General features: G+C 39.6%; 1 protein-coding gene across 17 annotated transcripts; it reads right to left on the bottom strand.

The window, feature by feature from the left end:
• Positions 1 to 4,160: 4,160 nt before the first annotated feature.
• Positions 4,161 to 26,057, bottom strand: pecam1b (platelet and endothelial cell adhesion molecule 1b). Of its 17 annotated transcripts, XM_044188793.1 has the most exons (16): positions 25,597 to 26,057; positions 25,441 to 25,476; positions 21,300 to 21,596; positions 20,666 to 20,947; positions 20,315 to 20,584; positions 17,524 to 17,796; positions 15,649 to 15,927; positions 14,903 to 15,181; positions 13,521 to 13,622; positions 13,371 to 13,401; positions 11,883 to 11,962; positions 9,357 to 9,410; positions 8,810 to 8,899; positions 8,175 to 8,231; positions 7,068 to 7,090; positions 4,161 to 4,443 (listed from the first exon to the last, which is right to left on the bottom strand). In XM_044188793.1, the coding sequence occupies exons 1-16, from the start codon at positions 25,637 to 25,639 to the stop codon at positions 4,342 to 4,344; spliced, it is 2,298 nt and encodes a 765-aa protein (XP_044044728.1). In that variant the 5' UTR covers positions 25,640 to 26,057; the 3' UTR covers positions 4,161 to 4,341. The 17 variants fall into 17 exon arrangements, 13 of the variants coding, with proteins under 13 accessions (XP_044044728.1, XP_044044729.1, XP_044044731.1 ...); XM_044188794.1 differs by lacking the exon at positions 8,175 to 8,231 and having other exon boundaries at positions 25,597 to 26,052; XM_044188796.1 differs by lacking the exons at positions 11,883 to 11,962; positions 13,371 to 13,401 and having other exon boundaries at positions 25,597 to 26,053.
• Between the last annotated feature and the right edge of the window lie 1,147 nt (positions 26,058 to 27,204).

Here is a 27,204-nt window from a genome sequence, read left to right as displayed (position 1 = left end):
GAAATTCAATTGCTCATATAAATGACTGCACCAGGAAGTTCAGTAATAAGCAGGATGAATTCAGAGCAGGAGGACAGGATGAAAGATGAGGATATGCTGATCGACGTACACTGCGCTTGAACTCGTGTTTTGACCATTTGGATGAATTCAGGTCATTAAAGCTTAATGGGATTTTAATAAGGAGACAGAGAGGGAAGAGAGAGATGAACGTTCACCTTTAAATACAGTGATTTAAAAAAAAGTCCAAGAGCAGTTGCTATGCCAACGCTATCAGTGCAGGCCCCTGGAGTCCTTGAGGTTATTGGAGGCAGGACATTCAATTATAGAGAACTCTGAATATGATGTGAGTTTATAATAAACAATGCGGACACTGATGTCATAGTTGAAATTACCAGGTTACGGCATGCTCCATTCATAATGTACACCATGTGAGAGGATTAAAAAGAACATTAAAATGGCAAACAATGTGTCCTTCTCCTTAGGATGAGCTGTTTTCAGTACTGTAAAGCATGAATTGTTTACAACATATTGTTAAGTTGTATTTTCAACAAAACATTGGAATAACACATAATGTTATGAATATACACTGTGTTGGAAAGTATCAGATGTGTGTTTTTTTGCACAAATTAGACATACAGTTGTTGAAAAATATGTTTTTCAAGAATGTACTATAGGTGCATAGTACTCGTGCAGTGCCTTTAGAGTCATAAGAACCACCTACCCATCACCAGGGACATCCTGTAGAGAGAGTGTATTGTACATTACTGATGCATATCTGTGTGCCTCTTCTACTTTTTGCTCTATGTTTGCTCAATGTCCTTGCGTAAATAACAGTGACACGACAACGTTAGCTTCCTCTCTTGGTGCCACATCACCTTTCTGCTACATTTCCACTAAACTTTCTTTGTTAAGAAAATTTTTCCCCATCAGCTTTTTCCTTTTTTTACCCTAACGATACAGCTACATATAAAGCAGAATGCTTTTTGTTTTTAAAACAATGCAGAAAGATTGAATTGTGTGTGTGTGTGTCTGAGAAAGAGAGAGAGAGAAACGGAAAGTGACAATTGCATATAAATAGGAAAAATGACCATCTAATGTACTATGTTCATGTGGGACAGCCAAATTCTGTATACGTCTTACTTTAAAGCTGCATTAATAGATTACTTTGGCCACTCAGTCTTTGTACAAACACATCCAGCTGACACAGTGCAACATTAGAATTCATTTAGAGTTGTCTTTTTGGGCATTTGGCGAATGTAAGTCAAATATTTAACCTCGTTTTAGCTCTGTTTTGGTCTCCACCAACTACTGAGGGAAATATTCAATTACATTTTTCAATTCAATTTTATTTATATAGCACCAATTCATAACAGAAGTTATCTCATTGCACTTTTCCTACAGAGCAGGTCTAGACCGCACTCTTTATAATATTATTTACAGAGACCCAACAAATCCCACCATGAGCAAGCACTTGGCGACAGTGGCAAGGAAAAACTTCCTTTTGACAGGCAGAAACCTCGGACAGAACCAGACTCAACGGTGGGCCACACAACACTATTCCAGCCACAATATGTGTGTGTAAGGTAACGTTAACGCCCACGGACATTCAGCTTACTTTCTAGTTTGCCAAGATATGCTGTTGTTGTGATGTTAGCTATAGTAGCAGGAGAGTTGTGGGTATCGCTGTCTGGAGCTGATTTGCTAACCCACAACTTAGCTAACATTAGTTGTGTTATTTGCTGTGTCGTTGTTCGCTCTATATCATGGTATTTGTCATGGTATTGGATTTCTCCAGAATTGCATACCCCACCTTTAAGCCTTTATTAGTGAAACAATTCCACAACTACATTTGTAAAAAAAAAAAAAAAATAAACAAATAAATAAAATGCAAGCTCCTACTGCCACTGAAAAATACAGGAATTTCCAACATGCAGATCAACAAGGAGCTGATGAAACATACTGCAGTTTATTAGCAACATCACCACATGAAGATGATTGACAGAAGGACTGACATAAAGGAAGGGGAACTGCCCACTATCATTCAAGGACAAGCTGCCCCCAAAATTCACATAAAAAAAACCAGAAAATAAATATCAGAAATTGACCAGGTCATCATTACAATAATAATCAAGGGTTAAAATTCAAATAGACTAAAAAATAATTATTGAAAAATAAGGCCCTATGATGACATATCCCAGCTTTTGTGAAGTATCTGAAATTAATACCATGTGGGTTTTCTGTTGCATATGTCACCGTGATGTAATTAAAATATGTTTCCTGAAATTAAATACTGTAATTTTCTTTGGTATTAATTTCTGTCCATTGCAGTTTTCAGTGGTAAGGCCATGTAATATCCTAAGAAGTGATTCTATCCAACATCCTGTAGTGAACTTAAATGTTCTGTCACAAGATGGATCTATGTGCCACCAACAAACACTGAAAACAACTGTGAAGTGAGGGGGATGAAGAATTATTTGCTGTATACTATTGATGCAATGGCGCCCCTTAGTGGTGGATACTAGGGGAAAACAACACTGTTGCAATATACAGTACATTGACTGAAACTCTTATTAACGGTTAGGGTTAAATTCACAAAGCATATTAAAAGCAACAAATTCTCTCCAATATCTGACACAGTTGGGTGGACAGGTTGTGACATCACTGAATAGAGCACATGCACCTAAGCAGCTCCTCTCATCGCCAGGCCATTGTTTTTTCCATCATTTCCACAGGTGTGTGTGTGTGTGTGTGTGTGTGTGTGTGTGTGTGTGTGTGTGTGTGTGTGTGTGTGTGTGTGTGTGTGTGTGTGTGTGTGTCAATAAATGAACAAAGCTGAGGTACAACCCAGAGTCCCAGGCTAACATCTGAATTCTGAATGTATCAACATCAGTGACTACATGGCATAATAAAAGACAAAGTTTGATTAAAGCTTAGAAACGTTTGGAAACCTTTAGTTACAGATGATCAGTCTGTGATATTCAGTGTCACATGTGTGATTTTACCATGAAGTACTGTAATGTACCGTTTTGGTTTAATCATCTTCCCTACACCTGCCCTGTTTATTTTGACTTCTACTCAACTTGAGTTTGTTATTTCCCACATTTCCCATAATTTTATTTATTTATTGGTTTATTTAACAGGGACAATGCACATGACTAAAAATTGCTATAAGTGCACCAGAGTTAGCCATGAGGCTATTTTTCATCTGTAGTCCCTGGACAGATGTTAAAAAGTCACCCTAAAAACATGCACATCCAAAACAGCATTTCATTTGGTCTACTGAGGCTATTGTAGATAGATTTGTTTTTTAAAATAATGAATTTCTCCCTGTATCATTGTGAGATGATACATTATCATATATGATTGCACACTGATATACAGACATACTCACTATACATATATAAATAGACATTTTTACATAAATACTTATATTATATTTACATGGTGGTACATAATATTTGGATCATCTTTCTTTCTATAAACCTACTATACTCTGTATATTATCCACTGTACATTGGTATACTTTTTCTATTACACATAAATACATACTGTATGTAATAGATCACAGTAGTGTCACATATATTTACGTAACCTCAGGAAATGGAATCAACCCGGGGCAGTACACATACAATTTGGTGCAATAGAACAACCACAACGGTCCAATAGGCCTGCTGGTGAAACCTGTGTGAGCTAGTGCACATGCTCACTTGAGTACACCTACACGCAACAAAGGAACTTATTTTGGGGGCTTTTTGGCTTTATTTGATCGGAATAGCTGAAGAGAGACAGGAACTGGCACAGGTGAGCTACTGGGGCGCCCCAACAAAGGCACTTTATATACTGTACATAATGGTACATCTATTTATATTTTTGTATTTTTATTTAACCTTAATTTTGTTGTACCCCCACCACCCTCTTCTTTCCCTTTTTTATATGACTGAGAGAGCCATACAAGAATTCCAGTGTGTTTGCACTCTGTACCAATGCAAATGGAAAATAAAGTCATTTGCTGACAATGAAGCGCTTGTGTTACTTTGAGGAACTAACAATAAAAAGATAATGTTACATGACAGCCAAGTGTTTTTCTGCTTATCAAATGTCTTTTTAGCTGTAATATCATAGCCCGCCATCACACAAGATAAACACACCACCAAACACAGTAAGGATATGTCACATGCCTTTATTAAGATAAACAAATATTTACAGCTAACTTAGCAGTCAATTGTTTCACTGATTGGAAAGTGAGAATGTACTTGGTAGAGTTTGCAAAAAAAGCGTGGATAAGAGATGGGAGTGGGAAGGGAAACAGAGCGGTGTGTGAAGAAAAGAAGGCGGTAATCACTAATCCACCGGCACTGGCAGGTCCTGGTAGTTGTTGACCTCTGGACCGTAGTGATTAATCTCAGGTTGTTCACCGTTGAGCTCAGCGTACTCTACTGAACCCTGTTGACACACAAAGCAGAGCCATTAAACGCTGTCACAGCTGATTCATTTATTATCCTAATCCTTAAACATTGGCACACAACACAAAGCAGTAAAGACTAAAGCACACATCAGTGCTGTCGGTAAGTACTAGGACTCGGTGCTATTTAAAACCATCGCATGATAAGATTAAAGAAATTGAACAAAAGCACACTTTTGTGGCTTCTGGTAATATTTGTGCAAAACATTTGCCCCTGCATGATTTCAAATCAGATTTTAAACTGTGTTTTTATCCATCTCCCTAACTACCGAAGTGCTAATCCTCATTTTTACTGGAGCAAAACCTAATAACACACTCCCGGAGGACGCTCTGTTTTTTCCCATAATACAAACTTCAAATTGTCTACTGAACATCAGTTTCTTGAGGAGCAGACATACCATAATAAGACTACTGTCAGACCAAACCAAGAAGAAACTGATGAAAGAATCAACCGTTTTTAGATCATCATGTCACATCATGTCAGCTTATTATTTCAAATTCCTCTCTTCAGCTGCCTCTAACACCATGTAGGGACAAACAGAGCAGCCAGGAGCAGCAGTGATTAAGGCATGCTGGGGGACAGTATGCTGGCCGAGATGGGCTGGGAGGTAATTTGACTGGGTCACGGCGCTGATCTGAGCAGGCGATAGGGAAGGAAGCCCCAGCCCAAATGCCTTTGTTCTTGTCTGGAAACTTTGACGAGCGTTTCCCTCTCGCTCTGGATTATCGGCCTGCAAAGGATCACTGTGAGCAGGAGGCAGCCAATGCAGGGAGACCAGGATGGTTTTAGTAATTTAGTATACAAGTAACATACATGAGTAAAGATACTGTATAAAACTTGTTCAAATTAATGGGGGAAGAAAAATTGTGTCACTACTTTTTATGTGCGACTTAAATCAAATCAGTAAATTAAGTTTGTTCAAAAGGTTTCTAATATTCTAATACCATTTCCTTTATTTATTTATAATACTACATAAAGGACACTTTTTATTAAAAGATTATTTTTTGGGGGGCTTTTTGCCTTTATTTGATAGGAACAGCTGAGGAGAGACAGGAAATGTGGGAGAGAGAGAGGGGATGACATGCAGCAAAGGGCTATAAGCACTGACACCGATTGGCATGATTTTTTTCACGAGTTTATAATTATACGAAAACTCATTAACCTTAATGTATTAGCTGAGTTATAGACGTAATGGAAGTGAACGGAGACTTTAAAACACTTCAGCAATAGGCTTTAATGCATTACGGTATATAACTTTTATAACTAATAAAAAGTACATGCCATTAAAATGAGCTTATTCACAGTTAATCAGTGTGCACTAGTGGCTATTTCAAAATTTGAATGGAGTTTGTACTCTGTAAAGGAGTTATAAATACATTGGGACTGAATGGGCCTCCATAGACTTTTATGCATTATATAACTCATAACCTGTACATGTCATCATTATTAATTTATACACACTTAATCGGTGCCCTGTAGGGAGCCGAAGTGAAACCGGAACTTCTGGGTTCTGTTCCAGAAGTAAGCAAACCTCATTCAGAATCCCATTGACATTTGTAACAACGCTAATAACTAAAAATCCAGCCTGGGAACAGAGCCGTTCTCAACAGTACGTTGTGTGGCTCGCTACAGACGTGTCTGTAACAGCAGGGCAGAGGGGACTGAATGCTGTAGAAGGTTTTAGACAGCAGAGATTACAACTAGAATGTTGAAAAATTATTGTAGAAGAGAGCTTTAGTGAGTTGGAGTTTTTTCTTGGGTATCTTGCCTCCACTGCTGTAGATAGAGACAGGGAAAGCAGGAGAGAAAGAGAGGGGACGACATGCAGCCGGAACCGAACCCGGGCTGCGGCTGCAAGGACCCAGCCCCAACGGCACCCGCTCCACCAGGCGAGGCACCGGGGCGCTCGAGTGAGAGCTTTCTCGTGTTCACAAAGTAAACGTTGTTTAATCTTGTTAAAATTATGAAGGCTCCAATTTCTAACAGCAAGTGCTGTAGTGGATGCCGAGTTGTCTTAGAGTACAGTGTTTATACAATGGAGTTTACATTGTATACAGGTGCTGTTTTATAAATACAATGGGACTGAATGGGCCTGCAAAGACTTATGCATTATATAACTCATAATAACTCATTAACTGTACATGTCATCATGACAAGCGAACGTAAAGTTGATCAGTGTGTAATACTGAGCATTTTGAAATTTGAATGTTTGAATGTTTGAATTGAATGAGTTTGCACTGCATACAATGGCTGATGTGTATATATATATATATATATATATATATATATATATATATACACACACACACACACAATGGATGTCTATGGGATTGTTTTAAGAGCGTAATCAATTCAAAAGTTATAAATACTATCAAGTCATAGCACCCATCTACAAAAAAATAGGCAGATTTGACATATGAATTGTTTCGATAGCATTAAACTGAAGGAGATGAAAGTCAAGTGTCAAATGAAATATGTCAGTTTTTCTAAATGCAGAAAACTGCATAACATTAGGCAACAAAAAAAAGCGCACAGAAGTATTATGATAATAATAATAAAGCGTGAGAAGAGAACATGTGTGGGATTGTGCTGCTAATTACTCACATAGTCATGATGGTCAGCGGCACCTAAAGGAAAAAGCATCACAGGTTAAATGTGTGTTGGGTGTGTACCCTGCTCACTCAGTGGCTGACCTCAGAGTTATTCAGTAGTCATTTGACAGTTATGACCGACTTTGCTGACTCACTTGTTCCTCCTCTGCAGAGGCCTTTGTTTCAGCCATAGACTGTATGGTTTCAACTAATAAGTCCTGTCCCTGTCATCTGAATCAGTGGTTAGAATATTCCCTCTCTCTCTTACAGATGCTTCTCTCAACAACTCAGAATTCTTTTGTCACTTTTGAACAGGATTATTAGGACTCAGATGGACTGCTTGATAGACACATCCAGCGTCTGGCTGCTGTTCTAATAACAGGAAGTTCCTGCCTGCAGTAACAGGAAATGGTCCTGGTTCTGTAGCTGGCCTGGGTAAACTGTCCTTCCATCGGTAATCTCATTTTAGAAATGATATTTGGTGTGATCTAAAAGTGTCACTAATACCATCAGGTTGCAGTAAAAGTATTTAAAGCTGCATTTGTTGATTTTCTTTGCCACTTGGGGGCAGTGCAACGAGCTGAAAACACAGCATTGTTATAATATGAGTTATGAGTTGATAGAGTGAACATGTTAGCAAGCAGTTGCCTATTTACACATCAGACAAAGAACATTTTCAGCCATTAAAATTGTATTTCTGACCACCAGTCCAAATCCAGTTTTCACTCTCCTTTTAACTCTGTTTAGGTTTCCACCAACTCCAAGGAAAATATGCTGCTAAATGCTCCACTATGTTCATTAGCTAGTCGCTAACTTTATGGGCAGGTAGTGTAGAGTGGGTCCATCAGAGCGCTTCCACTGAAAACAGCTGCTTGTTGTGGCCAAAAACAAGGCTGATGAGTTCGGTGAGACTAACACAAAACAGTAGAGGGCTGGAGAACCAAAACAATGAGCTGACGGACACTAAAACGCTCTGCAGAGCTGAAGGGAACTGCAGAGTTGGGTGATAATTCTCTGTGGGTTTGCCTCTATGAGCAACCCCTGTCGCAATTACATGTAGTCATTTAATCCATTGTTAATTAATTATTCAGCAGTGCGGCTTTAAAGGTGTTTAACTCACCATGTGGAGAGTTTTGGAGCTCGCTGTACACTGTGTCTGTGCCTTTTCTCAGTGGGACTGTTAATGTAAAAAGCAACACATTAGCCTGCTTGAACATCAAAAGACAAGGTTTAGTAGATACTGTCTGTTTGATCTATCATTAACAGAAATCTAAAAATAGATGGGTGGTATGCATTCTGTAACTGCCATCTCCAGCCCTTTGGGGACCTTTAGCACAAGACCGTAACGAAGAAGGGGCCAGTATCAGAAACCAGGCAAACCTGGCAATTAGCTCAACCCTTCCTGTTTATAAGGTCTGCAGTGGTTTTGGAAATCCCAGCAGTTATTCCTGCAGTTACTGCAACATGGAGATGTGTTAATTATGGGTAATTAGGCCTCTCCCAGGAAGTGCTAATCTGTATTATCAACTATAAAGGAATGTGGGCAAAGCAGAGAAAAATGGTTTTGGTGAGGTGGTTTGGAATTGAAGGAGAGAATGTGCAGAATGGTTAAAAAAACAGAGGGACAAAAGATTTTCAAAATAGTTTTAGAGTTTGGAGGGTGAGAAACAAAACAGGCAGAAAAAAGAGACAGACTCAAGACAATATCATTTTTCTGTGTGTGTGTGTGTGTGTGTGTGTGTATAAAGTGTTTACCTCTGGCAGGATCTACTGGCTGGGGATGCACCACCTCTGTGTACTCCACATCAGGCTCGTTGGACACCACACTGCTCTCCTCGTCATTGGCTACATCCAAACACATGAACAAAATTCTAAACATGCTAAGCCCTCTGCATGACATCATTGTATTTTAATGACGGTACTGTTTACTTAAGCATGAAAGTTCATTCTAGACCTTGGAAATAGAAGTTTGACAAAATAATCCCAATTTGAGGTCCACTTACTAGCCTTTTCCAGAGCTTTCAACCATACGACTACTGTATGTTGTGTTAGTTTCAGATTAGTTTACCATTTTTCTTCATGCTTAACATGGAGAAGTCCTAAAAACTACTTGTGTCTACTTGTGCTAACTTTTACACGACATTTTAGAATTTACCATTAGCTCATAAATGTCAAGTGTTACCACTGCAGCTGCTGTTCAGCAAAAGTGACATAGGCTCGCTTTAAGGTAGAAATGTTAAAGCTGTAAGACATTTTCAGTAAAAGAATGAATATAATGGTAAATATTACAAACCCAGCTCACCTGCTTCAGGTGGTCTCTTGCTCCACACACTGACTGCAGCTCTGTCCACCCTCACTGTGAAACAAAGAAAGACAGACACCAGGTCATAACCCAGACTTTAATTAGATTGAAAGATTCTATACTGATTAGAATAAAGAAACATACCTTAAAAAGGTAATTAGCAGTAAAATCACATATTACAGAGCCACATGTATGAATATCACCTGACATCTAGGTGACGTGTGTTTGAGTAATTCATAAAGGAACAATTCGACTTTTTGGGAAATACACTTATTCGCTTTCTTGCTTAGAGTTGTATGAGAAGAACGATACCACTCTCAAATCTGTCTGCTAAATATAAAGCTACAGCCAGCAACCAGTTAGCTTAGCATAAAGACTGGAAACAGGGTGGCTCTGTCCAAAAGGTAAAACTATTTGCCAGTCTCTAAACTTTAATACATGTTTTACCTTGCTTGTTTAATCCATACAAAATCCAAAGTGTAAAAATGGAAAGTTGCAGTTTTACAGTGGGGTCACTTGTCATTTTTATACTGTTTTTTTTTTTTTTTACTTTTAATCAGAGAGTTTTCCCCTTCCTGTCTTTATGCTAAGCTAAGCTAATTGTCTCCTGGCATACTTAGCAGTCAGACGTGAGAGCGGTATAAATCTTTTCATTTAACTGTTGGCGAGAAAGGGGAGAAGCGTATTTCCCAAAATGTCAAACGATTTTTACATGGCCAAAATCAAGATTATATTGACAGATGTTCCAAAAGCAATAATAGAGAGATGAGAGAGAGCCACTTGTTGTGGCACATCCCTACAATGTGGCCTTCAGTGGAGGCTTTATTACTCTTAAAATAAAACCAGTAACAAAGGAGCAGATTTCAAGTCTTCATCTGGTACATTCAGAAATCTTCCGCTGCCTTGTGTACAATAGGCTGTTAATTCAGCAGCAGCTGCACAATAAGTTCTGGCAAAAACAACTTCCCAGTTGGTAATGTAATCTCACACACAGTTCAACCAAGGCTTATGTGATTCATTTCCTCCACCGGCTGCATGCATTCAAACTAGCCTGGCCTGAAACAAAAAAAGCCCCACCCTCCCCAACGCCACCAGTTTCAATATCACCCCCCCCACCCACCACCTACTCTGTGCCAACATAGGAAGTTTCTTGCAAACTCTATTGTTTCAACTTTTCAAGGAAGTCTGTTGTGCGTTCCTTTTTAGGAAATGAGTTTACTTCATGTTATGTCAGTATTCTTGTCTTGGACCTGTGCTTCGTATGGTCGCACCATCCAGCGCATACTTTAATGGAACATTAATGTGGGCATGATAATAATAATCATGTTCTTTGACTTAGCATTTTGTGCAGTATAAAAGTTTCTAGCATACAAATTTAGCCTCAGATACAATAGCTGGAGCAAAATAAATGGTACTGACACACTTCTAAATAAAACCTCTTTATTCTACAAGTGTCTCTTCCAGTCAGTCAAGGGATCAACCAAAAATATATACACACATTTCCTGTGAAGGTGATAAAAATGTACATACAAATCATTGTTACCAAACCCATTTAAACATGCACATCAGACAAATAGAGCAGTTGCAGCAATAAAGGACATGAACACACACGGACATGGCGAACGAAGAAACAAAGGACAAAGACAGTAATGTTAAGTATACAATAACAGGCCTTCTATATTGCAGGAGGAGGGGAGAGGGAGCAACGGGTCCTGGTTTATATTTTTTCATAACACGCCCCTCCTTTTCACTGAGAAAACTCATCAGTGAAGAAAGTGTCCAAATCCAACAACAAACACAAAAAAAGGATTACTGCTCTCAAAGTCCTTTCTTAGAGCTTCCTTTTCTTTGAAAGTTTTTTAAAAAATTTAATTCAAGTCCCGCCCATTGTGGGGCATCTCTACACTGTGGCTGTAGCTGCTCCTGTTGCTGATGTCAGCGGGAAGCGATGCCGCGCTATCTCGCACCCCCTTGGTCACTCTCCCCTCCATGCCATCATAGAGTGGCGCTGCGTCTGGAAGAAGATGATAATGGGCGCTCTAAGCAGTTTCCAACAATTGACAACCAATCCCAAGTACTGTGATTGAACTTCTTAAGCAGCATCTTCCTACATAACACAGCTTGTACCTCGGAGAGTTCACTTCCTACAAGAGCTGTATCCTAACAACATCCTACTATGCCTGCCTCTCCAAGACATACACAAACACAATGTACATGCAAAAAAGTCAGAGACAGACGTAGACAGTACGCTGAAACATACAGTGTGCTTACACGTAAACTTGAACAGGATATTATCTACAACTGGAAAGCAGCATAGACAGTTACATAAACAAAGTTAGTCAGGTCACCACAACATGAGCCCTGCATGCATATTAGAACATGGATCATGGGATGAAAATGGATTGCTGTGACTACAACAGGAAAAATGCTATGACTCTTGAGGCAAGAGAAATGAGCAATGGCTGTTAAGATGATGACTAATGAGGACAGTCGGTGGTACACAGGAGAAAAGTAAAACCAAGCTACCTGTGGCTGCGTTATAAACCTCTGTGTCGTGGGTTAGATTCACTGTTAAAGAGTCATCTGATTTAGGGCTCGAAGGCTTTCTGAGAAACGGTGAAAATAAAGTCAACTCTGGTAGCAGTGAAATCAAGGAAAAATCTACTAAATGCCAAAATGATCTAAAGCATAAAAACTACATGCAATCAATTCTGATACAAGCTAATAAAGCACGTCAATAACCATACTGGTGGTTCGGCATGTTGTAGCCTACAGCAAGTTTGGTTTACATTCAGAATTTCTCACCAAAACACACTGAGACCTAACAGACGTGTCGAATGCATTTCCTTCCTCAATCGCAAAGTACATTTTTTAAAAGCAGGAAATCCTGCATTGTTTACATCCATGTTTGCTAGCTTACAGTCTTCTTCTTCCCTGTATTTTTTGTCTTGGCACCTTACTGCCACCTGTAGATTAGTGAAATGGTGTGAAACCATTCCCGGGAATGTGAAACCTCAACATTATCTTCATGACTTCCACTACTGTGCGCCGGTACTGGACACTGCCATTGTACAGTGTACATTCAATACACATTACACAAAATCATGGTCCTACTTTTAGTCTCTACTTTCTTTAATTATTTATTTTCTGTTTTAGTTATTGTATATAATTTTTTATTGTATTTTGTTTCTCAGCAGCTCGCCTTTACGTCAGTGCACACAGGAGAAAGTACTAGCAAAAAATATAATACAATACACTATAAAAACAGGTCCGAAAATAAATTAAGTACCAGGTGGGTATAAGTATAAAATAAAATAAGTGTGAACACTGTACACTGCACTTTCCCATAGGGATTAATATGTTACTCTAATTATCTAATTTAAAGGAATAGTTTGACATTTTGGGAAATATGCTTATTTGCAGAGTTAGAAGAGAAAATCGATACCACTCTCGTATGAAAACTAAATATGTAGCTGCACCTCTGAAGCTCACTAATTAACACGTTATAGCTTGTTTGTTTAATCTCTACAAAAAACAAAGGAAAAAATGTGAATTTGTGCTCTTAAGGACGATTATGTGACTATTTCGGCCGGGAGCAGTAATGTTCTGGAGTCTTGGCATCACCGTGAGGTTGACAGACAACCAGCGGAGACTCCAACACAGAGAAATCGTTGATATACATTTTCAATAGGTCTCAATTTGGAAAAGCATTACCAAGTGGAGATTACGTGACAAAAAATAAATGCTCAGTATCGCCTATCTCAAGCGAGTTTCAAGCCTTCGAAAGTTGATCTTCATATCATGCCAATATTTAACTTATCTTATCTGGGAGATAGGAAATCAATCTAAAAACCTATATTGTACAAACATGCAAAACAACCAGTATGGTACTTTAATACATCTATAAATAACAGAAACACTCATAGAACCTCAGCCATCTAATTAAACTACAGTGTCACTAACTTCTACAGTATCTGTCACATTCAGAGGAAGCAAGTGATCGAGCCAACTCACACTGACAATTCAGCAGCTGCTTCTCTTTTACCTACAACAAGAGAGGAGAGGTGAGAAGAAGAGCAGCAGGAAGTAGCAGAGGAAGGTTGGTTTCCATACATAGTTAGACATAAGAGGCCTGAGTTGCTGGAGGACTGTAGGTCTCTCTACCTCTCTTGGATCTGAAGCACAGCACACACACCACCCCCAACACCGACACCGCCAGCAGACAGAACCCCCCGATCACTCCTTTCTTCCATATCGCCATGTGCACTATGGAGAGAGAGAGACAGAAAGAAGGGGAGGTCAGGGACAAACAAAATCACAAGGGCAAAGAAGGGGAGCGAAGAAAACGTAATAAAGGGTTGAAAAGATAGAAAAAAAGTCCCTGATTGGGCCCTCTGTCTGTAAATTCTGTGGGACTGACACCATAACTGGTTGTCTACAGCTGGAGTGCCGGAAAGCTATTTTTAGCCTTGCTAGCGGCATGGCTCTAGAGATAGCAATGTCGGTCTGGAGGTCAGTTGGTTGGCTGGTTGACCACTTTGGTCGAGACTGAAATATCTGTACAACTATTGGATTGCCATGAAATTTGGTATCTCCCTCAGGATGAACTGTAATCACTCTGGTGATCCCTTACCTTTTCCTCTAGCACCATAATCGGGTTTATTTGTCCAATACTTTGGTTTACACCTGAATACCTGAAAAACTAATGACATTCCAATCAGCCTCAGCTGTACTTTAGTGCTAATTAGATAGATAGATAGATAGATAGATAGATAGATAGATAGATAGATAGATAGATAGATAGATAGATAGATAGATAGATAGATAGATAGATAGATAGATAGATAGATAGATAGATAGATAGATAGATAGATAGATAGATAGATAGATAGATAGATAGATAGATAGATAGATAGATAGATAGATAGATAGATAGCCTCAAGTTACTTTGGAAGTGCAATACCAAATCACTGGAGTAGTACTACTTTTTCTGAATGCTGTCTGTAAAATGAAAAGGGCAAACACTGCAGTACTGGACTTCCTGGTTAAGTTTTGAGATCAGTGCGAGTCAGAGCTGAGATACAAATACACACAGTCTGTGCTTGTTGTTGGCCAGCTGTATCTAACATCTGGGCAGTCGGTGCATTGGCTGCTTGTGGGGAATAAAGAAAAAAGAAAGTGAGCAATTAAAAAGTAACTGCATACCAGAAATTATTTGAAAGGGAGCCTGTTAAACTTCACTACGCACTGGTTGTACTACATCACGGCTGCACAGGACGGTGGAAAAGTCACGGCTAGTTGGAAGCGCAAGCAAGCAAGATTGTGGGTAAGGTAAAATTTGGCTTTGTCCTTAATCTGAAGACACCTTAAAAATTGTATTTCTCTCCCTGGATTCTTAGCTTCTGTTTTGTGTACATACAGAATGAGAATAAGTTTTTTTTTGCATGCCCCAGGAGTAAAAAAAGTCAGAGGTCAGGGTCAATCACAGAACAGCAGGTGAGGAGTAGGTGGGCTCTCTAATGAGTGTGAATACTCATCAGCCTCACCGTTCACTTTGACCGGGTCACTGCGGACGACGTTGTTGGCATGGTTGACAGCCTCGCAGTAGTACCGGCCACTGTGCTCTTTGGACAACAAGGAGATCTTGTAGTCGCTGTTGTTGGTGTTGGAGGTGGTGGTATGCAGTGGCTGTTCAGTGCCTACACGGTACCACTTAAAGGTGACCGGCGGAGTGCCGTTAACACCACATATGAGGTAGAGTTGATCTCCCTCAGAGATTTCTGCTAAGGGGGGGACGACGAGCAGAGTCAGGTCCGACAGAGGCACTGGGAGAGGAAAAGAGGTGAGATTAGTCAACACTGTCTCAATTATAAACTGAGCTAAGCTGAGCTAACTGGTTGCTTGCGATAGCTTAATATTTACCGGACAGACACGAGAGTTGTATCAATCTTTTCATCTAACTCTTGGTAAGAAAGCGAATAAGCGCATTTCCCCAAATATCGAACTTTTCCTTCAAAGCTAGGGTAGATACCGTTGGAGAAACTGGTAAGAGACAGCTCGATTTTGAATGTAAAGCCACTAAATGGACCTTGAGGTGAAACTGTTTTGTCAATAGCTGCTTTTTCAGAGTTATATGCCCTTTTATGAAGCTGATATGGCTCTGCAGTGGCTCATCAAAAATATTTACATGTGGTAATCCATTGATTGATCTGGATTTATTGAGCAGTGTTGATGAGGCAAACTGAAAATATACCAATCATTCAAAATAAACATGCTTGTTTTGAATATTTACCTATGACAGTAGCGTTGAGTCTTTTACTGAGAGGGGCTTGCTTGTGGCTATTCTTTGCCTCGCACATGTACTTGCTTATTTCATCAGGCTTGGTGATGGTGACTGTGAAGAGAGCTTGTTCATGTAAGAGCTTGACGCTGGTTGTGCCCAGTGGGTCGTAATCCCTCAGCAGAGTGTAGTTTATCGGCAGGCTGCCTATGTCTGACTGACAGAGGATCTTGAAGGGCTGTCCTAGGACTGCCCTGCCAACCACCGAGATCTTTGGAGTGGAGACAGAAACTGAAGAGGAGAAAGAGAAAAATAAAATACACTGACCCCCTGTGGAATACATAACCTATGCTTTTTGTCATTCAGACAATAGATACATATACAATATATAATATACATTTCTATGTATATGCTCCTTATGGTTTTATTCAGTTACTGTTACAGAAAGAACCACAATACTGGCACAATATTTGGCACCTACTGCGCAAGAGGAAGCAGTGTCACTTCTAGAGAACAGCGTTGAGTTAAAAACTACGGTGATATGAGACGATGAGTGTTTTAAATAAGATTTTCAAACTTATTTTGCCTTTGAAGCCTTAATTAATGACCATTGTGAGTGTGAGGAATGCAGTAAACACCCCCAATTCTCTTTCAGTGAATCCCCCCAAAAAATGTTTCTCATTAATGTCATCATTTAACATTATTACATAGCAAATTCTGCTGCCTATGTTATAATGTCCGACAAGATGATAGAATTATAAACCTGCAGTAAAAGATTTTTTTTTTTGCCTATTTACACATCCAGCTGTTATGGAGCAACATTAACATTACTTTGGAGTTGTAGCCACCAGGTGAATGTCTAATATTCACTATTCTTTAAGCTCTGTTTTTGACTTTACTAACTAACGAAATACAGTATCTGGCTCTTTAGATGTTCCCCTACATTCACCAGCTAGTTGCTAACTTGTCAGCCGTTTGGTGCTGAACAGATAGTGTACAGTGGATTTTTTGTGCTTTTCCCACTGAAAACAGCTGCCTGCTGTGGCCCAAAACGACACAACGAGAGCAGTGAGAGTGAACCAAAACAGTAAAGCTGAGGGCCAGAAATCAAAATAATGACCTGAAAGGTGCTAAAACGCGCCATAGAGCTGAGGGGAGCTTTCACATTACACAAAGTCATTTGCTGTTTCCCCTGTTTCCAGTCTTTATGCTGAGCTAAGATAACCGTGTTCTGGCTGCAGCTTAATATTTAACAGATGTCAATCTTATCATCTAACTCTTAGCAAGAGAGTGAATAGCGCATTTCCCAAAATGTCAAACCATTTCTTTAACCTTGTGCTGTAGCAGCCTTTACGTTAATCCTTTATGTCAGTCAATTCAGATTTGCACTGTGTTGGACATTTAACAGAAACGTAGACTTTAAGAAGGCGTGGTAACTGGTAATTTTTTAATTTGGCCAATCAGTGGCTTACAATCTACTGTCAGTCAAAAACTAATTTCACCAATACGCCGCCTGAACCACTTTTTAATTCAGTGAATCACTTCACAGTATTATAAGGGGGGAGGTACACAAACAACTCACGCTCCATCCATCATTTGTTTTGTACGGACAACTTTTCAACTAGCTAGCGTTAGCTAACGCTGTCGGCTTAGCAACTCCTTTATCACAACAGAATATAGTAACTTTTACCACTGCTACCAATTGTATTAAGTAGGCTATATAAACTTTCACTTATTTCATCTTAGCAGTCCACGAAAATCTGTTTCTGAACAAATTTGAGACGAGAAATAAGCAATTTAATGAGGTGTAAGTCTGAAAGGGGCTTAAATCCACTCTTAACCTGTGCATTAAAATTAGCATCTGAAAGTGGCATCTAGTAAACTTACCTTTGGGACGTACAGTAAGGGTTTCACTGTGTTTCGTGATGCCCTGGGCTTGAGCTACACAGGTATAGTTGAAATCATACTGCAGGGCCTTGCCAGAAAATACTCCAGTGCCGCTGGGGATCAGTGGGCTTTCGGGTGGATCAAGAGTGTAAGTCAACTCCTCCTTTCTAAGTCTTTCAGAGGCATAGCTCTCACTTTTGCAGGTTAGTTTCATATGTTCCTTTTGAAAGACTTCAGCTGGAGACATGGTGAGAGTGGGCACTGAAAAAAGCTCTGTGGATAGATTTAAAAAACACGACAAGTCATCATCTGCATTGATATCACTTGTGTAAATGTATGGAACCCCAAAACCGACAAAATGTAGTCAAATATTATCAGACAAGTCAAAAACAAACAAATAATTTAAAAAATATCTATCAATAATACGGTTAAATAATTAATGTGTAAAAGCTTTGCACTTTTCCTTTACTAGTTTCAGTTAATAAAACAGATTAAAACTTTAATATAAAATTTTATCTCATGCTCTGTTTTTTTCTTTTATTTGGGGAGGGGGTTTTGGTATACATTATACCATTTATCTATTTCCTATTTTTCCCAAACAACATTTCCAATTTTTTTAATGCTCATAGATGGGTTTCCCATTTATAAACATTCAAGAATGCGCGCAGCAGGGGGCTAGAAAACTCAGTGTTACAATGTCATGATAGCTTATATACTGTATGGATATTTTCACAATTTAGAAATAAAACATCTCACTGGAAACCACTAAAAATACTTTTTAGAAGTGAATTAGTATGTGCCACTCATAGCCTGCATGTGTGAAAATCCTGCCGTTCCCTCAAAATATACTGTATGCCAAGTGTGTATATACTGCTGTGTATGCAGGCAAAACTTCACTCACAAGAAATATGTCACTACAGGATTACTTATCAGCCACACAGGAAATGTGAAATTTTCTTTTCTCTGAAAAATTATAAGGGTAATAACATGATGCATTTTCCATCAGAAGCCATCGGTCTGCACCTCTACACATTGAAATTCTAAACCCATGTCGAACTGATCACCAAAGTATTGATAATATAGAGCCTGACAAATTCCTTAAACAGCCATAAACACAAAGTAACACTATTCAGTCAGTTACTTTGCACCATATAATGTCCAGGGTACTAACCACATTGCTGGAGCTAATAGCTGAATTCTGAACTCTGAGCCAACCAGGGGGTTTCCTTCTTGACATAATGAGCATCACAAGCATATACATCCTGCATACTGCTGTAGCATCACTGTATAAACTAACAGTAGCTAAAGCATTTTAGCCGGCAAGCTAACGCTAACAAAGTTATAGGGCAGATATATTTATCGTTTTACAACACAGGGTTGAGATATCGTTTTACAACACAGAACGAGATTAATATTATATACAAATATGATATACAGTAGATACTGTAATAAGTCAGAAATAAAACTATTTTACACGGTGGAGTGCTGAGGATGAATTTAGTAGTCTCACAGCCTGAGGGAAGAAGCTGCTCTGTAGTCTAGTGGTACGACAGTGGATACTTCTGTATCTCTTTCCAGACGGCAGCAGGGTGAACAGGCTGTGGCTGGGTGGGTGCTGTCTTAGTATTCTCTGGGCTCTGAGGCACCTCTCCTCGCCGATATTACTGATGCTCGGTAGGTTGGTACCAATGATCTTCTGAGCGGTTTTAATCACAGCAGAGCCCTCCTGTCCTGGGCCGTGCACACCCCATGCCAGTTTGTGATGTTTCCAGTCCAGATGCTTTCTATTGCTCCTCTGTAAAGAACTTGGCATGTGAATTTTGCCTTCTGAAGTTTCCTTAAGAAATACATCTGTTTCTGAGCTTTCTTGACCGGGGTGGAGATGTGAGAGGACCATGATAGGTTCTCTGTGATGCTGATTCCCAGGAGCCTAAAACTATTCACCTGCTCCACCTCAGCTTCACTGATGTAGACAGGGGTGTGTGTCTTTGCCTCCTTTTAAAATTCTATAATCAACGATCAGCTCCTTAGTTTTGTTGACGTTGAGCAGTAGGTTGTCCTCTGTGCACCACTCTGCAAGATTGTTGATTTCCTCCCAATATGAAGGCTCATCGTTGTTTGAAATCCGGCCAATGACGGAGGTGTCATCCACAAACTTCACAACAGAGTTGTGTCCATGTCAGGGGCTGCAATCATGGGTGTACAGCGTGACCAGGAGCTCCAGTGTTGCGCACTAGAGTGGAGGAGGTGTGACCGCCAAATCCAATATCCAATTACAGAGTGTGGTACTCAAGCCCAGAGTGCTAAATCAATCTAATCAGTTTCAAAGGGGAGATTGTGTTGAATGCTGAGCTGAAATCAACAAACAACATTCTGATTTAGGTGTTGTGGTTATTTAAGGTGTGTGAAGACTGAGTGGAGGGCAGTGGAGATGGCATCCTCTGTGGATCTGTTGGTTCTGAAAGCAAACTGGTGAGAGTCCAAGCTGGCTTTGTATAAAATGAGATTTAAATAACCAGCCGATTAGATGTTAAAGGAAAAGGGTTTATATTTCATTTTACACTCAATTTTAATTATTGAACTAACAATATTATTTATTGATGTTTTCAGTTATATTATTGACTGGTTTGATAACCTTTTACCATATTTTGTCAGTTTTGGGGCATCCATAAGAATATAATAAATGCCGACAATCATCAATACTTTTAAGATGAAAAAAATATCAGTTGTTAGAACACAGGTTTATATGTACAGTGTGCACACACAAGTCATCTTTCCTCTGTCCACTCACCAATCACTGAAACTGTCTTTGTGGCAACTTTCACTAATTCTCCAATCTCTAATCTGCACTCAAACTCCCCTGGGTCCTTTGCCACTGCGACCATGCTGTGGTTGACTTTGTTGTCTCCTCTGCCGAGAAGCTTGGGCCCCTGGGTCAGGTCGAGTGTGATATTTTTAGAGCTGTGCCGAGAGTTGCTGATGGTGCACAAGATGACGAGTTGGTCTCCTTCATAAATCTTGTACTGAGGGAAAATCTCCAAAACTGGTGCGATCGAAAGCTCTAAGGAGACAAAATCAATGAAGAAACCCTGAGATGGGTCCAATGCTTTGAAAAGTGCTGAAATTTCAAAATGCTACTTACCTTTGACTGTAACAGTGATGGTGTTGCTGTCCACAGACTTGAAGGCGTCTGGCGTAATAAGGACCGTATAGGCACAGTGAATTTTGTGGATGCTAACATTGCTGATGTGAAGCTTGGCCTCTGCGTGGTTGGTGTTGACTTGCTTCAACTGGCTCTCTTCGGAGTTAACGTAGAAGTAGAAGAAAATGGAGCCCGTCTCGCCGGGCGCTGTACACCTGGCCGTTAGCTCCTCCCCTTCACTGACCACGCTCTTGTTAAGCTGGAGAATTGGTTTTGACAGGCCTGGAAACCCAAAATGCAAGAAATTTGCTCAGATTTAATTCGATAGAGCTTGAAAAACAAAGTAATCGTAAATTAAACAGCACTGTCTTCTGCCAGTGTTGCACATAAACACATCATTCCCATTGCTTACATTTTTTGATTATTTTTATCTATTGGATTTATTATGGCTTAAAATCTCAGAGATTTCAAATGTTTACTAGTACCCTGCCGACAGATGTTTAACTTAAACACATTTTAAAAACTGTTATATAACTCACAATTTCAGCCTATTAACTTTACCTGAACACATTTAAATTAACCTGAACTTCTCAAACCACAACAGATATTACTGTATCTATAAATACCAACCAACCTGTTACTGTGAGTTTCTTGGCTTTGCTGGTCATCTGTCTCTCTGCAATGTTTATTCTGCATGTATATTTGCCGGTGTTGGAGACTCTGGCCTCGGTCAGAGGGTACAGAAGATCCTCAGAGGTGCTGGAAGTCTTGGTGTAGACTGTGCTGCCGTCCTTGTATATAGTGTACTCACGACTCAGCACATCCTGCCCAGTGCTGCTGACGATGGCCCGGCATCTCAGAGTCACATTGGTGCCCCGAGTCACATCAGTACTGGGCTCGATGGACAGGGTGACTTCTTTTATTGTAAATACTAGGGAGTGAATTAAAGAAAATTAATTAAATTTAATGTACAAGCTAATCTACTGCACTGTAAAAGAGTGGGCAGTTGACTTTGAAGCCTCCTGTTTTACTACTTAGTTTTAAAATTTTGCATGTGGCATTAATGTATTCTATTGACAAGGATGCATTAATGTACTTTCATGGACATCCTAGAATAGTGAGGTGAAACATTTATTTTGTGTGATTCATTTATTTTTAATTTTTCAAAATTATAAATTGTTCCTTATGTATAAGGAAAGAAGGTCTGTTGATATTTGGTACAAAACCAGATTCCAAACATATTGTCTCATGAAAGAAAGGTGTAGAACCTTATGTGAAGTAGAATTTCATTAAAAGTAAAAGATGTGTCCAGTTGTAGCATGTTCAGGTATAATACCATTAGATATAAAAATGGGCAGGTTTTATGGTTTCCCTGAAGAAAAAACACTTGTTTGTTATGTGACTTAGGTGAGACTAAAGATGAATTCCATTTTAATTTATTATATTCAACGAACAGTTAGACATTTTGGTCAAATACGCTTATTAGGTTTATTGCTGAGAGTTAGATTGGAAGTTTAATACCGCTCATATGTCTGTGTCTTATGTATGGAGCTAGCTGTGAGTCGATTAGCTGAGGTTAGCATAAAGAGAATTCAGCACCTAACTCTCTGTCGTTGACAGTTTAACAAAGGAGATACAACATGTTAATTAGTGAGCTTTAGAGGTGCTGGTAGGTGGATTTTTGAGATTTGGACAGAGCCAAGATTGCAGTTTCCCACTGTTCCAAGTCCTTATGCTAAGCTAAGCTAATTGACTCCTGGCTCTGGCTTGATATTTACCATACAGATATAAGAGTATTGATCTTCTCATCCAGTTTTTGGCATTTAACAAAAAGTTGAGGGATATAAGTTTTAGGAATATGTCCTTAATCTCTGATGGCTTCTTCTGGTTGAATGATTACAAAAAATAAATTTGTCGAGCCAGAGATAGGACACAAAGTTTTTTGTTTGCATCGTAATGTCATATGTAAGATTTTAAATAACTACGACTATACACGCCTAAATATTTTCTCTACAGCAAATCCTCTCTCTGTGATTCGTTGTACTCTACATTTATTTATACACATTTACTTATGGGATATATATTTATAATACATTTTTTGCTCTTTGTCTGCTTAACCTTTTATGTTGTATGGGTACCGTGCAGATATTTTTACTGTATATTCTTTTGAAGCCTTATTGCGTTCAAATGTAAGCATCTAGATGATTTTCTACTTGTTATTTTCCACACGAGTCAAAGTTTACATAGAAGTGGATTGAATAGAATTTCCTTTTAATCACTTCCCATTCCTGTTCAAATCAACACTCCTGAATGGTCATCTTGCTGGCACATTTGAAAGGACTACCGCTGAAATTTCTATTACAGTTGCCATAAAACTGAGTATCAGCATGGCACTCAGGAAGCTGATGTGTTACATCGGAATTTCATCATACCGGTGACAGCATCCTATCGGGGCATGAGTCTCACACAAGAAACTAAGCTGAATGCATGACTGTAAAATGAAATGCCAAAAGAGTGAAGTAGATAAGGAAGAACACCGTCTTCTATATGCGGCTGGACCTGATGGAACCAGCTTTGATGCTTTTTTGGCTATTATATGCAACTTGTTTGGCGATGAGAGAAAAAGAGTCATTGATAGGCTCAGGGTTTGGCATCCTAGAACGGCCTCACTACGGGTCTTGACATCAATGTGTGATCACTGATCTTACAGGTATGAAATGTCCTGTTTAGCTGTCAAAGACAGGAAAGGACAGTCAGCCCTGTTGCGTTGTTACACAGCAGCTACAGAAATTTTGTCTTGCTAACATAATTTAAAGTTTGTTCATTTATTTCTGGATCCAGCCTCATGAGTCGCTCATTTCCTTTTTCTGACCTATTCACGGTTATCAATCATTGTTTACTTTCAGAACGCTTTTTAATTCTCAGCCTCATTGTCTCTGGATTGATTACAGCAGCCGAACTGCGTCATTCACATGTGAACGCTTTGATAATCACCTGAACCAATCTCATGTGGTTCACAGGCACAAACAGGTGGAGACTAATAAATGATTCATAGGAGATATTTGTTATCAGGATCACGAATGCAGAAACAACATTTTGTCTTGTAGGAAACACTTATCAGTAGCTTTTAAAAGTGACAACAATTTAGTTTTCCACAGTGTAACCAGAGACAGAAAGCATCTGTACACGTACGTCAAGCCTCCCCAGCACATCACCCATATGGTCGAGTATCAGGGACAACAGGCTGCTGTTATGACTCAGAGTGGGGTGTTGTGGGGCAGTAAACAAACCCGGAGAACAAGAAAAATGGCAGGAAAAGCACTTTGTTAGACAAACAGGCCACTTGGGGGACCTTTCACTATTTCAGAGCCTGCTGAATCTGGCCCACACCCAGCATCATTCAGCAGGACCTGGCAGGGCTGATGATGAGAAAAATCCACCATGCAGGTCAGAGATGGGCTCTCGATACAGCGTGAGTCACGGCAGGTGCATGCTGAGCCAGTGGTGGAAAGTAACTAAGTACATTTACTCAAGTACTGTACTTAGGTACAATTTTGAGGTACTTTACTTGAGTATTTCCATTTTATGCTACAATATACTTTTTACTCCACTACATTTATCTGACAGCTATAATTACTTTTCAGATTTTGATTTTTACAAAAAAACAATATTTGAAACGCTTATAGAAAATACATTATTAAAGATTTAACCTGTTGTTCCCAACCTTTTTGGCTTGAGACCCCTTCCAAAAAAAGCAGTGTCTATGAGTTATCAATTCCCCTAAGAGAGATTTCCCCTCTAAACTTCTCAGATGGTTTCATTTAAATAACTGTTCAAGGCCCAAAGAGGTAAAATAATCCGATATTTTATGAAAGAGCAAAGATAGGTAAAAAAAAATTAATACAAATGTGTGTAGCAGGACCTTTTTTCATTCTTTCCTGTCATATTAATCAATTCAAGACCCCTAGGTTGGGAACCAGTGGACTATACTATCTAACCGTATTAAACGTAGTTCAAATGACCTCCACGTCATCCATGCTACTTCTGCATCGATGCATCAGTGTTAACACCTTAATAATATTGTATATAATAATATGTCAGTCACAGGGACTATGTTTCTGCAGTATGAGTACTTTTACTTTTGATGCTGTAAGCCTATATTTTTATGTTTTATTGAAAAGCACTTTGTGACATCTGATCTAAAAAGGTGCCATATACTGTATATAATATTTCTTTACCTACGTACTTTTGATATAGCTAGAAAAGTCGGTTTCATATCCCAATGGTAATAATATTACAATATTATTACAATTAGTTAAGTTAACTGATTTCTGATTTTCCAGTGAAATATTGGATAGTTCACCTCTTCAGGCCACTAAAAAAACATTCAAATGGAACAAGCTACACAATCAAAACCAGCTTGGACAATGCCTCCATCTCTACTACACCTGATCCGGACTGACTCATGCCTTCCATCCCCAACCAACTCAAGAGGGCAGGGAGGCAGGCGTGTGACACTGCTCGCCAACATGTTCCCAACATTTAACTGATAACAAGCAGAGCTGTTTCCACTGACTGACCATGTGTCTCTCAGAGTGTCCTCCAAGTCTGTAAAGCAATGATGCTCCATAAACACCTGGGCCTTTTTTTTAAACTCCACCGTCTGCTCGAACCAATGACAATTCTGAGAAAGATATTCAGTAAATTGTCTCTATGTAAAGACAAATCTAATGCAAATCTTTAGTATCTCTAATTAATCTTAGATTATTACTTACATTGCTGTGCGTTCACCACTCTCCCTGGATGGAAGTCTTGGAGCAAGATAAAGTAAAGCACCAGGTTAGAGACAAATTTATCAACCACCTCCACAAAAAAAAAGAAGAAAAAATCCAAATAGTATAAAGAAGAAGATAAAAGGTCAGCAGTCTTACAGCTGGACAGGAGCGTGGAGGTGAGCAGTAGTAGGAGGCCCATCCTGTCTGAGGGACACTGAGGCTCCCGACGCTGCTGGCTGTCCTGGGGGTTAACGGACTTGTGGCTAGGCTGGCTGACTGTGTATGTGGGGCAGATCTTATTCTGGTGGGTGGGAGTGGACACAAAGGTGGTGCACTACATCAGCCAGCTCAGTGGTCAGCCAGCGGTGGCGGTTATCAACCCGAGCAGCCGTCAGCTTGGCTTAATTTGCCAGGAAGTGAGTGTTGTTTCCTCAGGATGTTCGTACCGCCTGGCTCTTTGCTGTTGTGGAATGTTCTCCTCTGGCCTTCTTCATGTATGTGTGTGTATGAGTGTGAAATGGTAGTCACAATAATGTTGTATTGCTTGGGGTGCAGTAGTCAGGCCTTTGACCTTGGCTGGCAGGGGCGGTGCAGGTAGAGAGAAGAACAAGACAGGGACAACATTCTTTGTGTAGCAAAGCACATTTCCTGAAGTGAAGATAATAGTTTAACTCAGCTACTGAAAACTGACATAAATCTCAGCCTGGCTCTTACAGGACACATGTAGGTGGAACCATTTTTACTGGTACACATACAGAACTTTCCATCATGACCTACCCAGGCGTACCATTGTGTCTTTCTCTGAGAACATCCTTAGAATCACAATGCTGCAGAGACAACTCTGCTAGCTGTTACTGCCAATAGCAGCTCTTAACTAATGCCGGGTGTTAATCCATGCTCACAACCTAACCCAGCTAGTTAGCTGGTTAATAAGGTAGCACGTGTAGCCTTGTTAAGATAAATAACAGGAGAGGTGAGTTACTGTACTGTCTGTACAGGGCTACTGTTTATTTACAGCAGCAGCTCAATTCAGAATTACTTTGAAAGTGTTGTTGCTTTAGCTAACAAGCTAGCTAGCTAAATTTAGGTAACAGTTGGCGAGGCTGCTAGGGGGCTGAGGGCATGTGATTGGCTTGAAAAGTGAGGGGTGTTGATACCTCCACTGTCATGAAGAGGGACATTATGAAATAAAAGTGACATTGGGAAAAATGCCACTATAAAAGAAAAACAGGTGTTTGAAAACCAGAAAATATTTTCCCCCATAAAATAGGATCTCTGTGATGTTGCAAATGGAGCTGCTGTGATGCAAGAAACATTTCAGGCTCGATCTGACAATAAAGTATCATCATCATCATCTTCATCCAGGTTCACCAAAATCAGTGAATACAGTTATAAAGTTGTGTTTTTGTACAGTGATCCAGCAGTCAGTACGGTCCGGCCGCCTTCTCGCCTCTCTGCCACAAGCGGACTGCGCACGTGAGCAAAGCAGCAGATGTTCAAGCAAGTGACGTCCTAACTGAAGACCCGCCTTGATGAGAGCGCTGACAGATTACATTTTCATGTTGACCTGAAAAAGAGCGTGGTGACGTGTAAATGTAAATGCAAAGACTGGGGGCGCTGTTTCGCTTATTGCATTTGAATATTGTCCACTGTACAGCGGGTTAAGTCTTTGAAAATGAAATGTCAAATGCAGTTTTAATTTTCAAATTGTTAGAAAATTGCATTTTCATTTTGACTTAAATATTGCTTGCATAAATGGAAAAT

The sequence above is a fragment of the Siniperca chuatsi genome, linkage group LG3 (genome assembly GCF_020085105.1).
Source record: "Siniperca chuatsi isolate FFG_IHB_CAS linkage group LG3, ASM2008510v1, whole genome shotgun sequence".
Lineage (NCBI taxonomy): Eukaryota > Metazoa > Chordata > Actinopteri > Centrarchiformes > Sinipercidae > Siniperca > Siniperca chuatsi.
Note: the sequence above shows the minus strand (reverse complement) of the source record. Positions and strands in the feature narration are given on the sequence as shown.

Coding starts and splice junctions, on each gene's coding strand:
- pecam1b (XM_044188793.1), bottom strand. CDS start 25,639: ATGGGCCTCCTACTACTGCTCACCTCCACGCTCCTGTCCAGCT. Junction 21,597..25,440: donor AGTGGTGAACGCACAGCAAT/GTAAGTAATAAT, acceptor TTCACTCCCTAG/TATTTACAATAAAAGAAGTC. Junction 15,182..15,648: donor ACTCAACGCTACTGTCATAG/GTAAATATTCAA, acceptor TTCCTCTCCCAG/TGCCTCTGTCGGACCTGACT.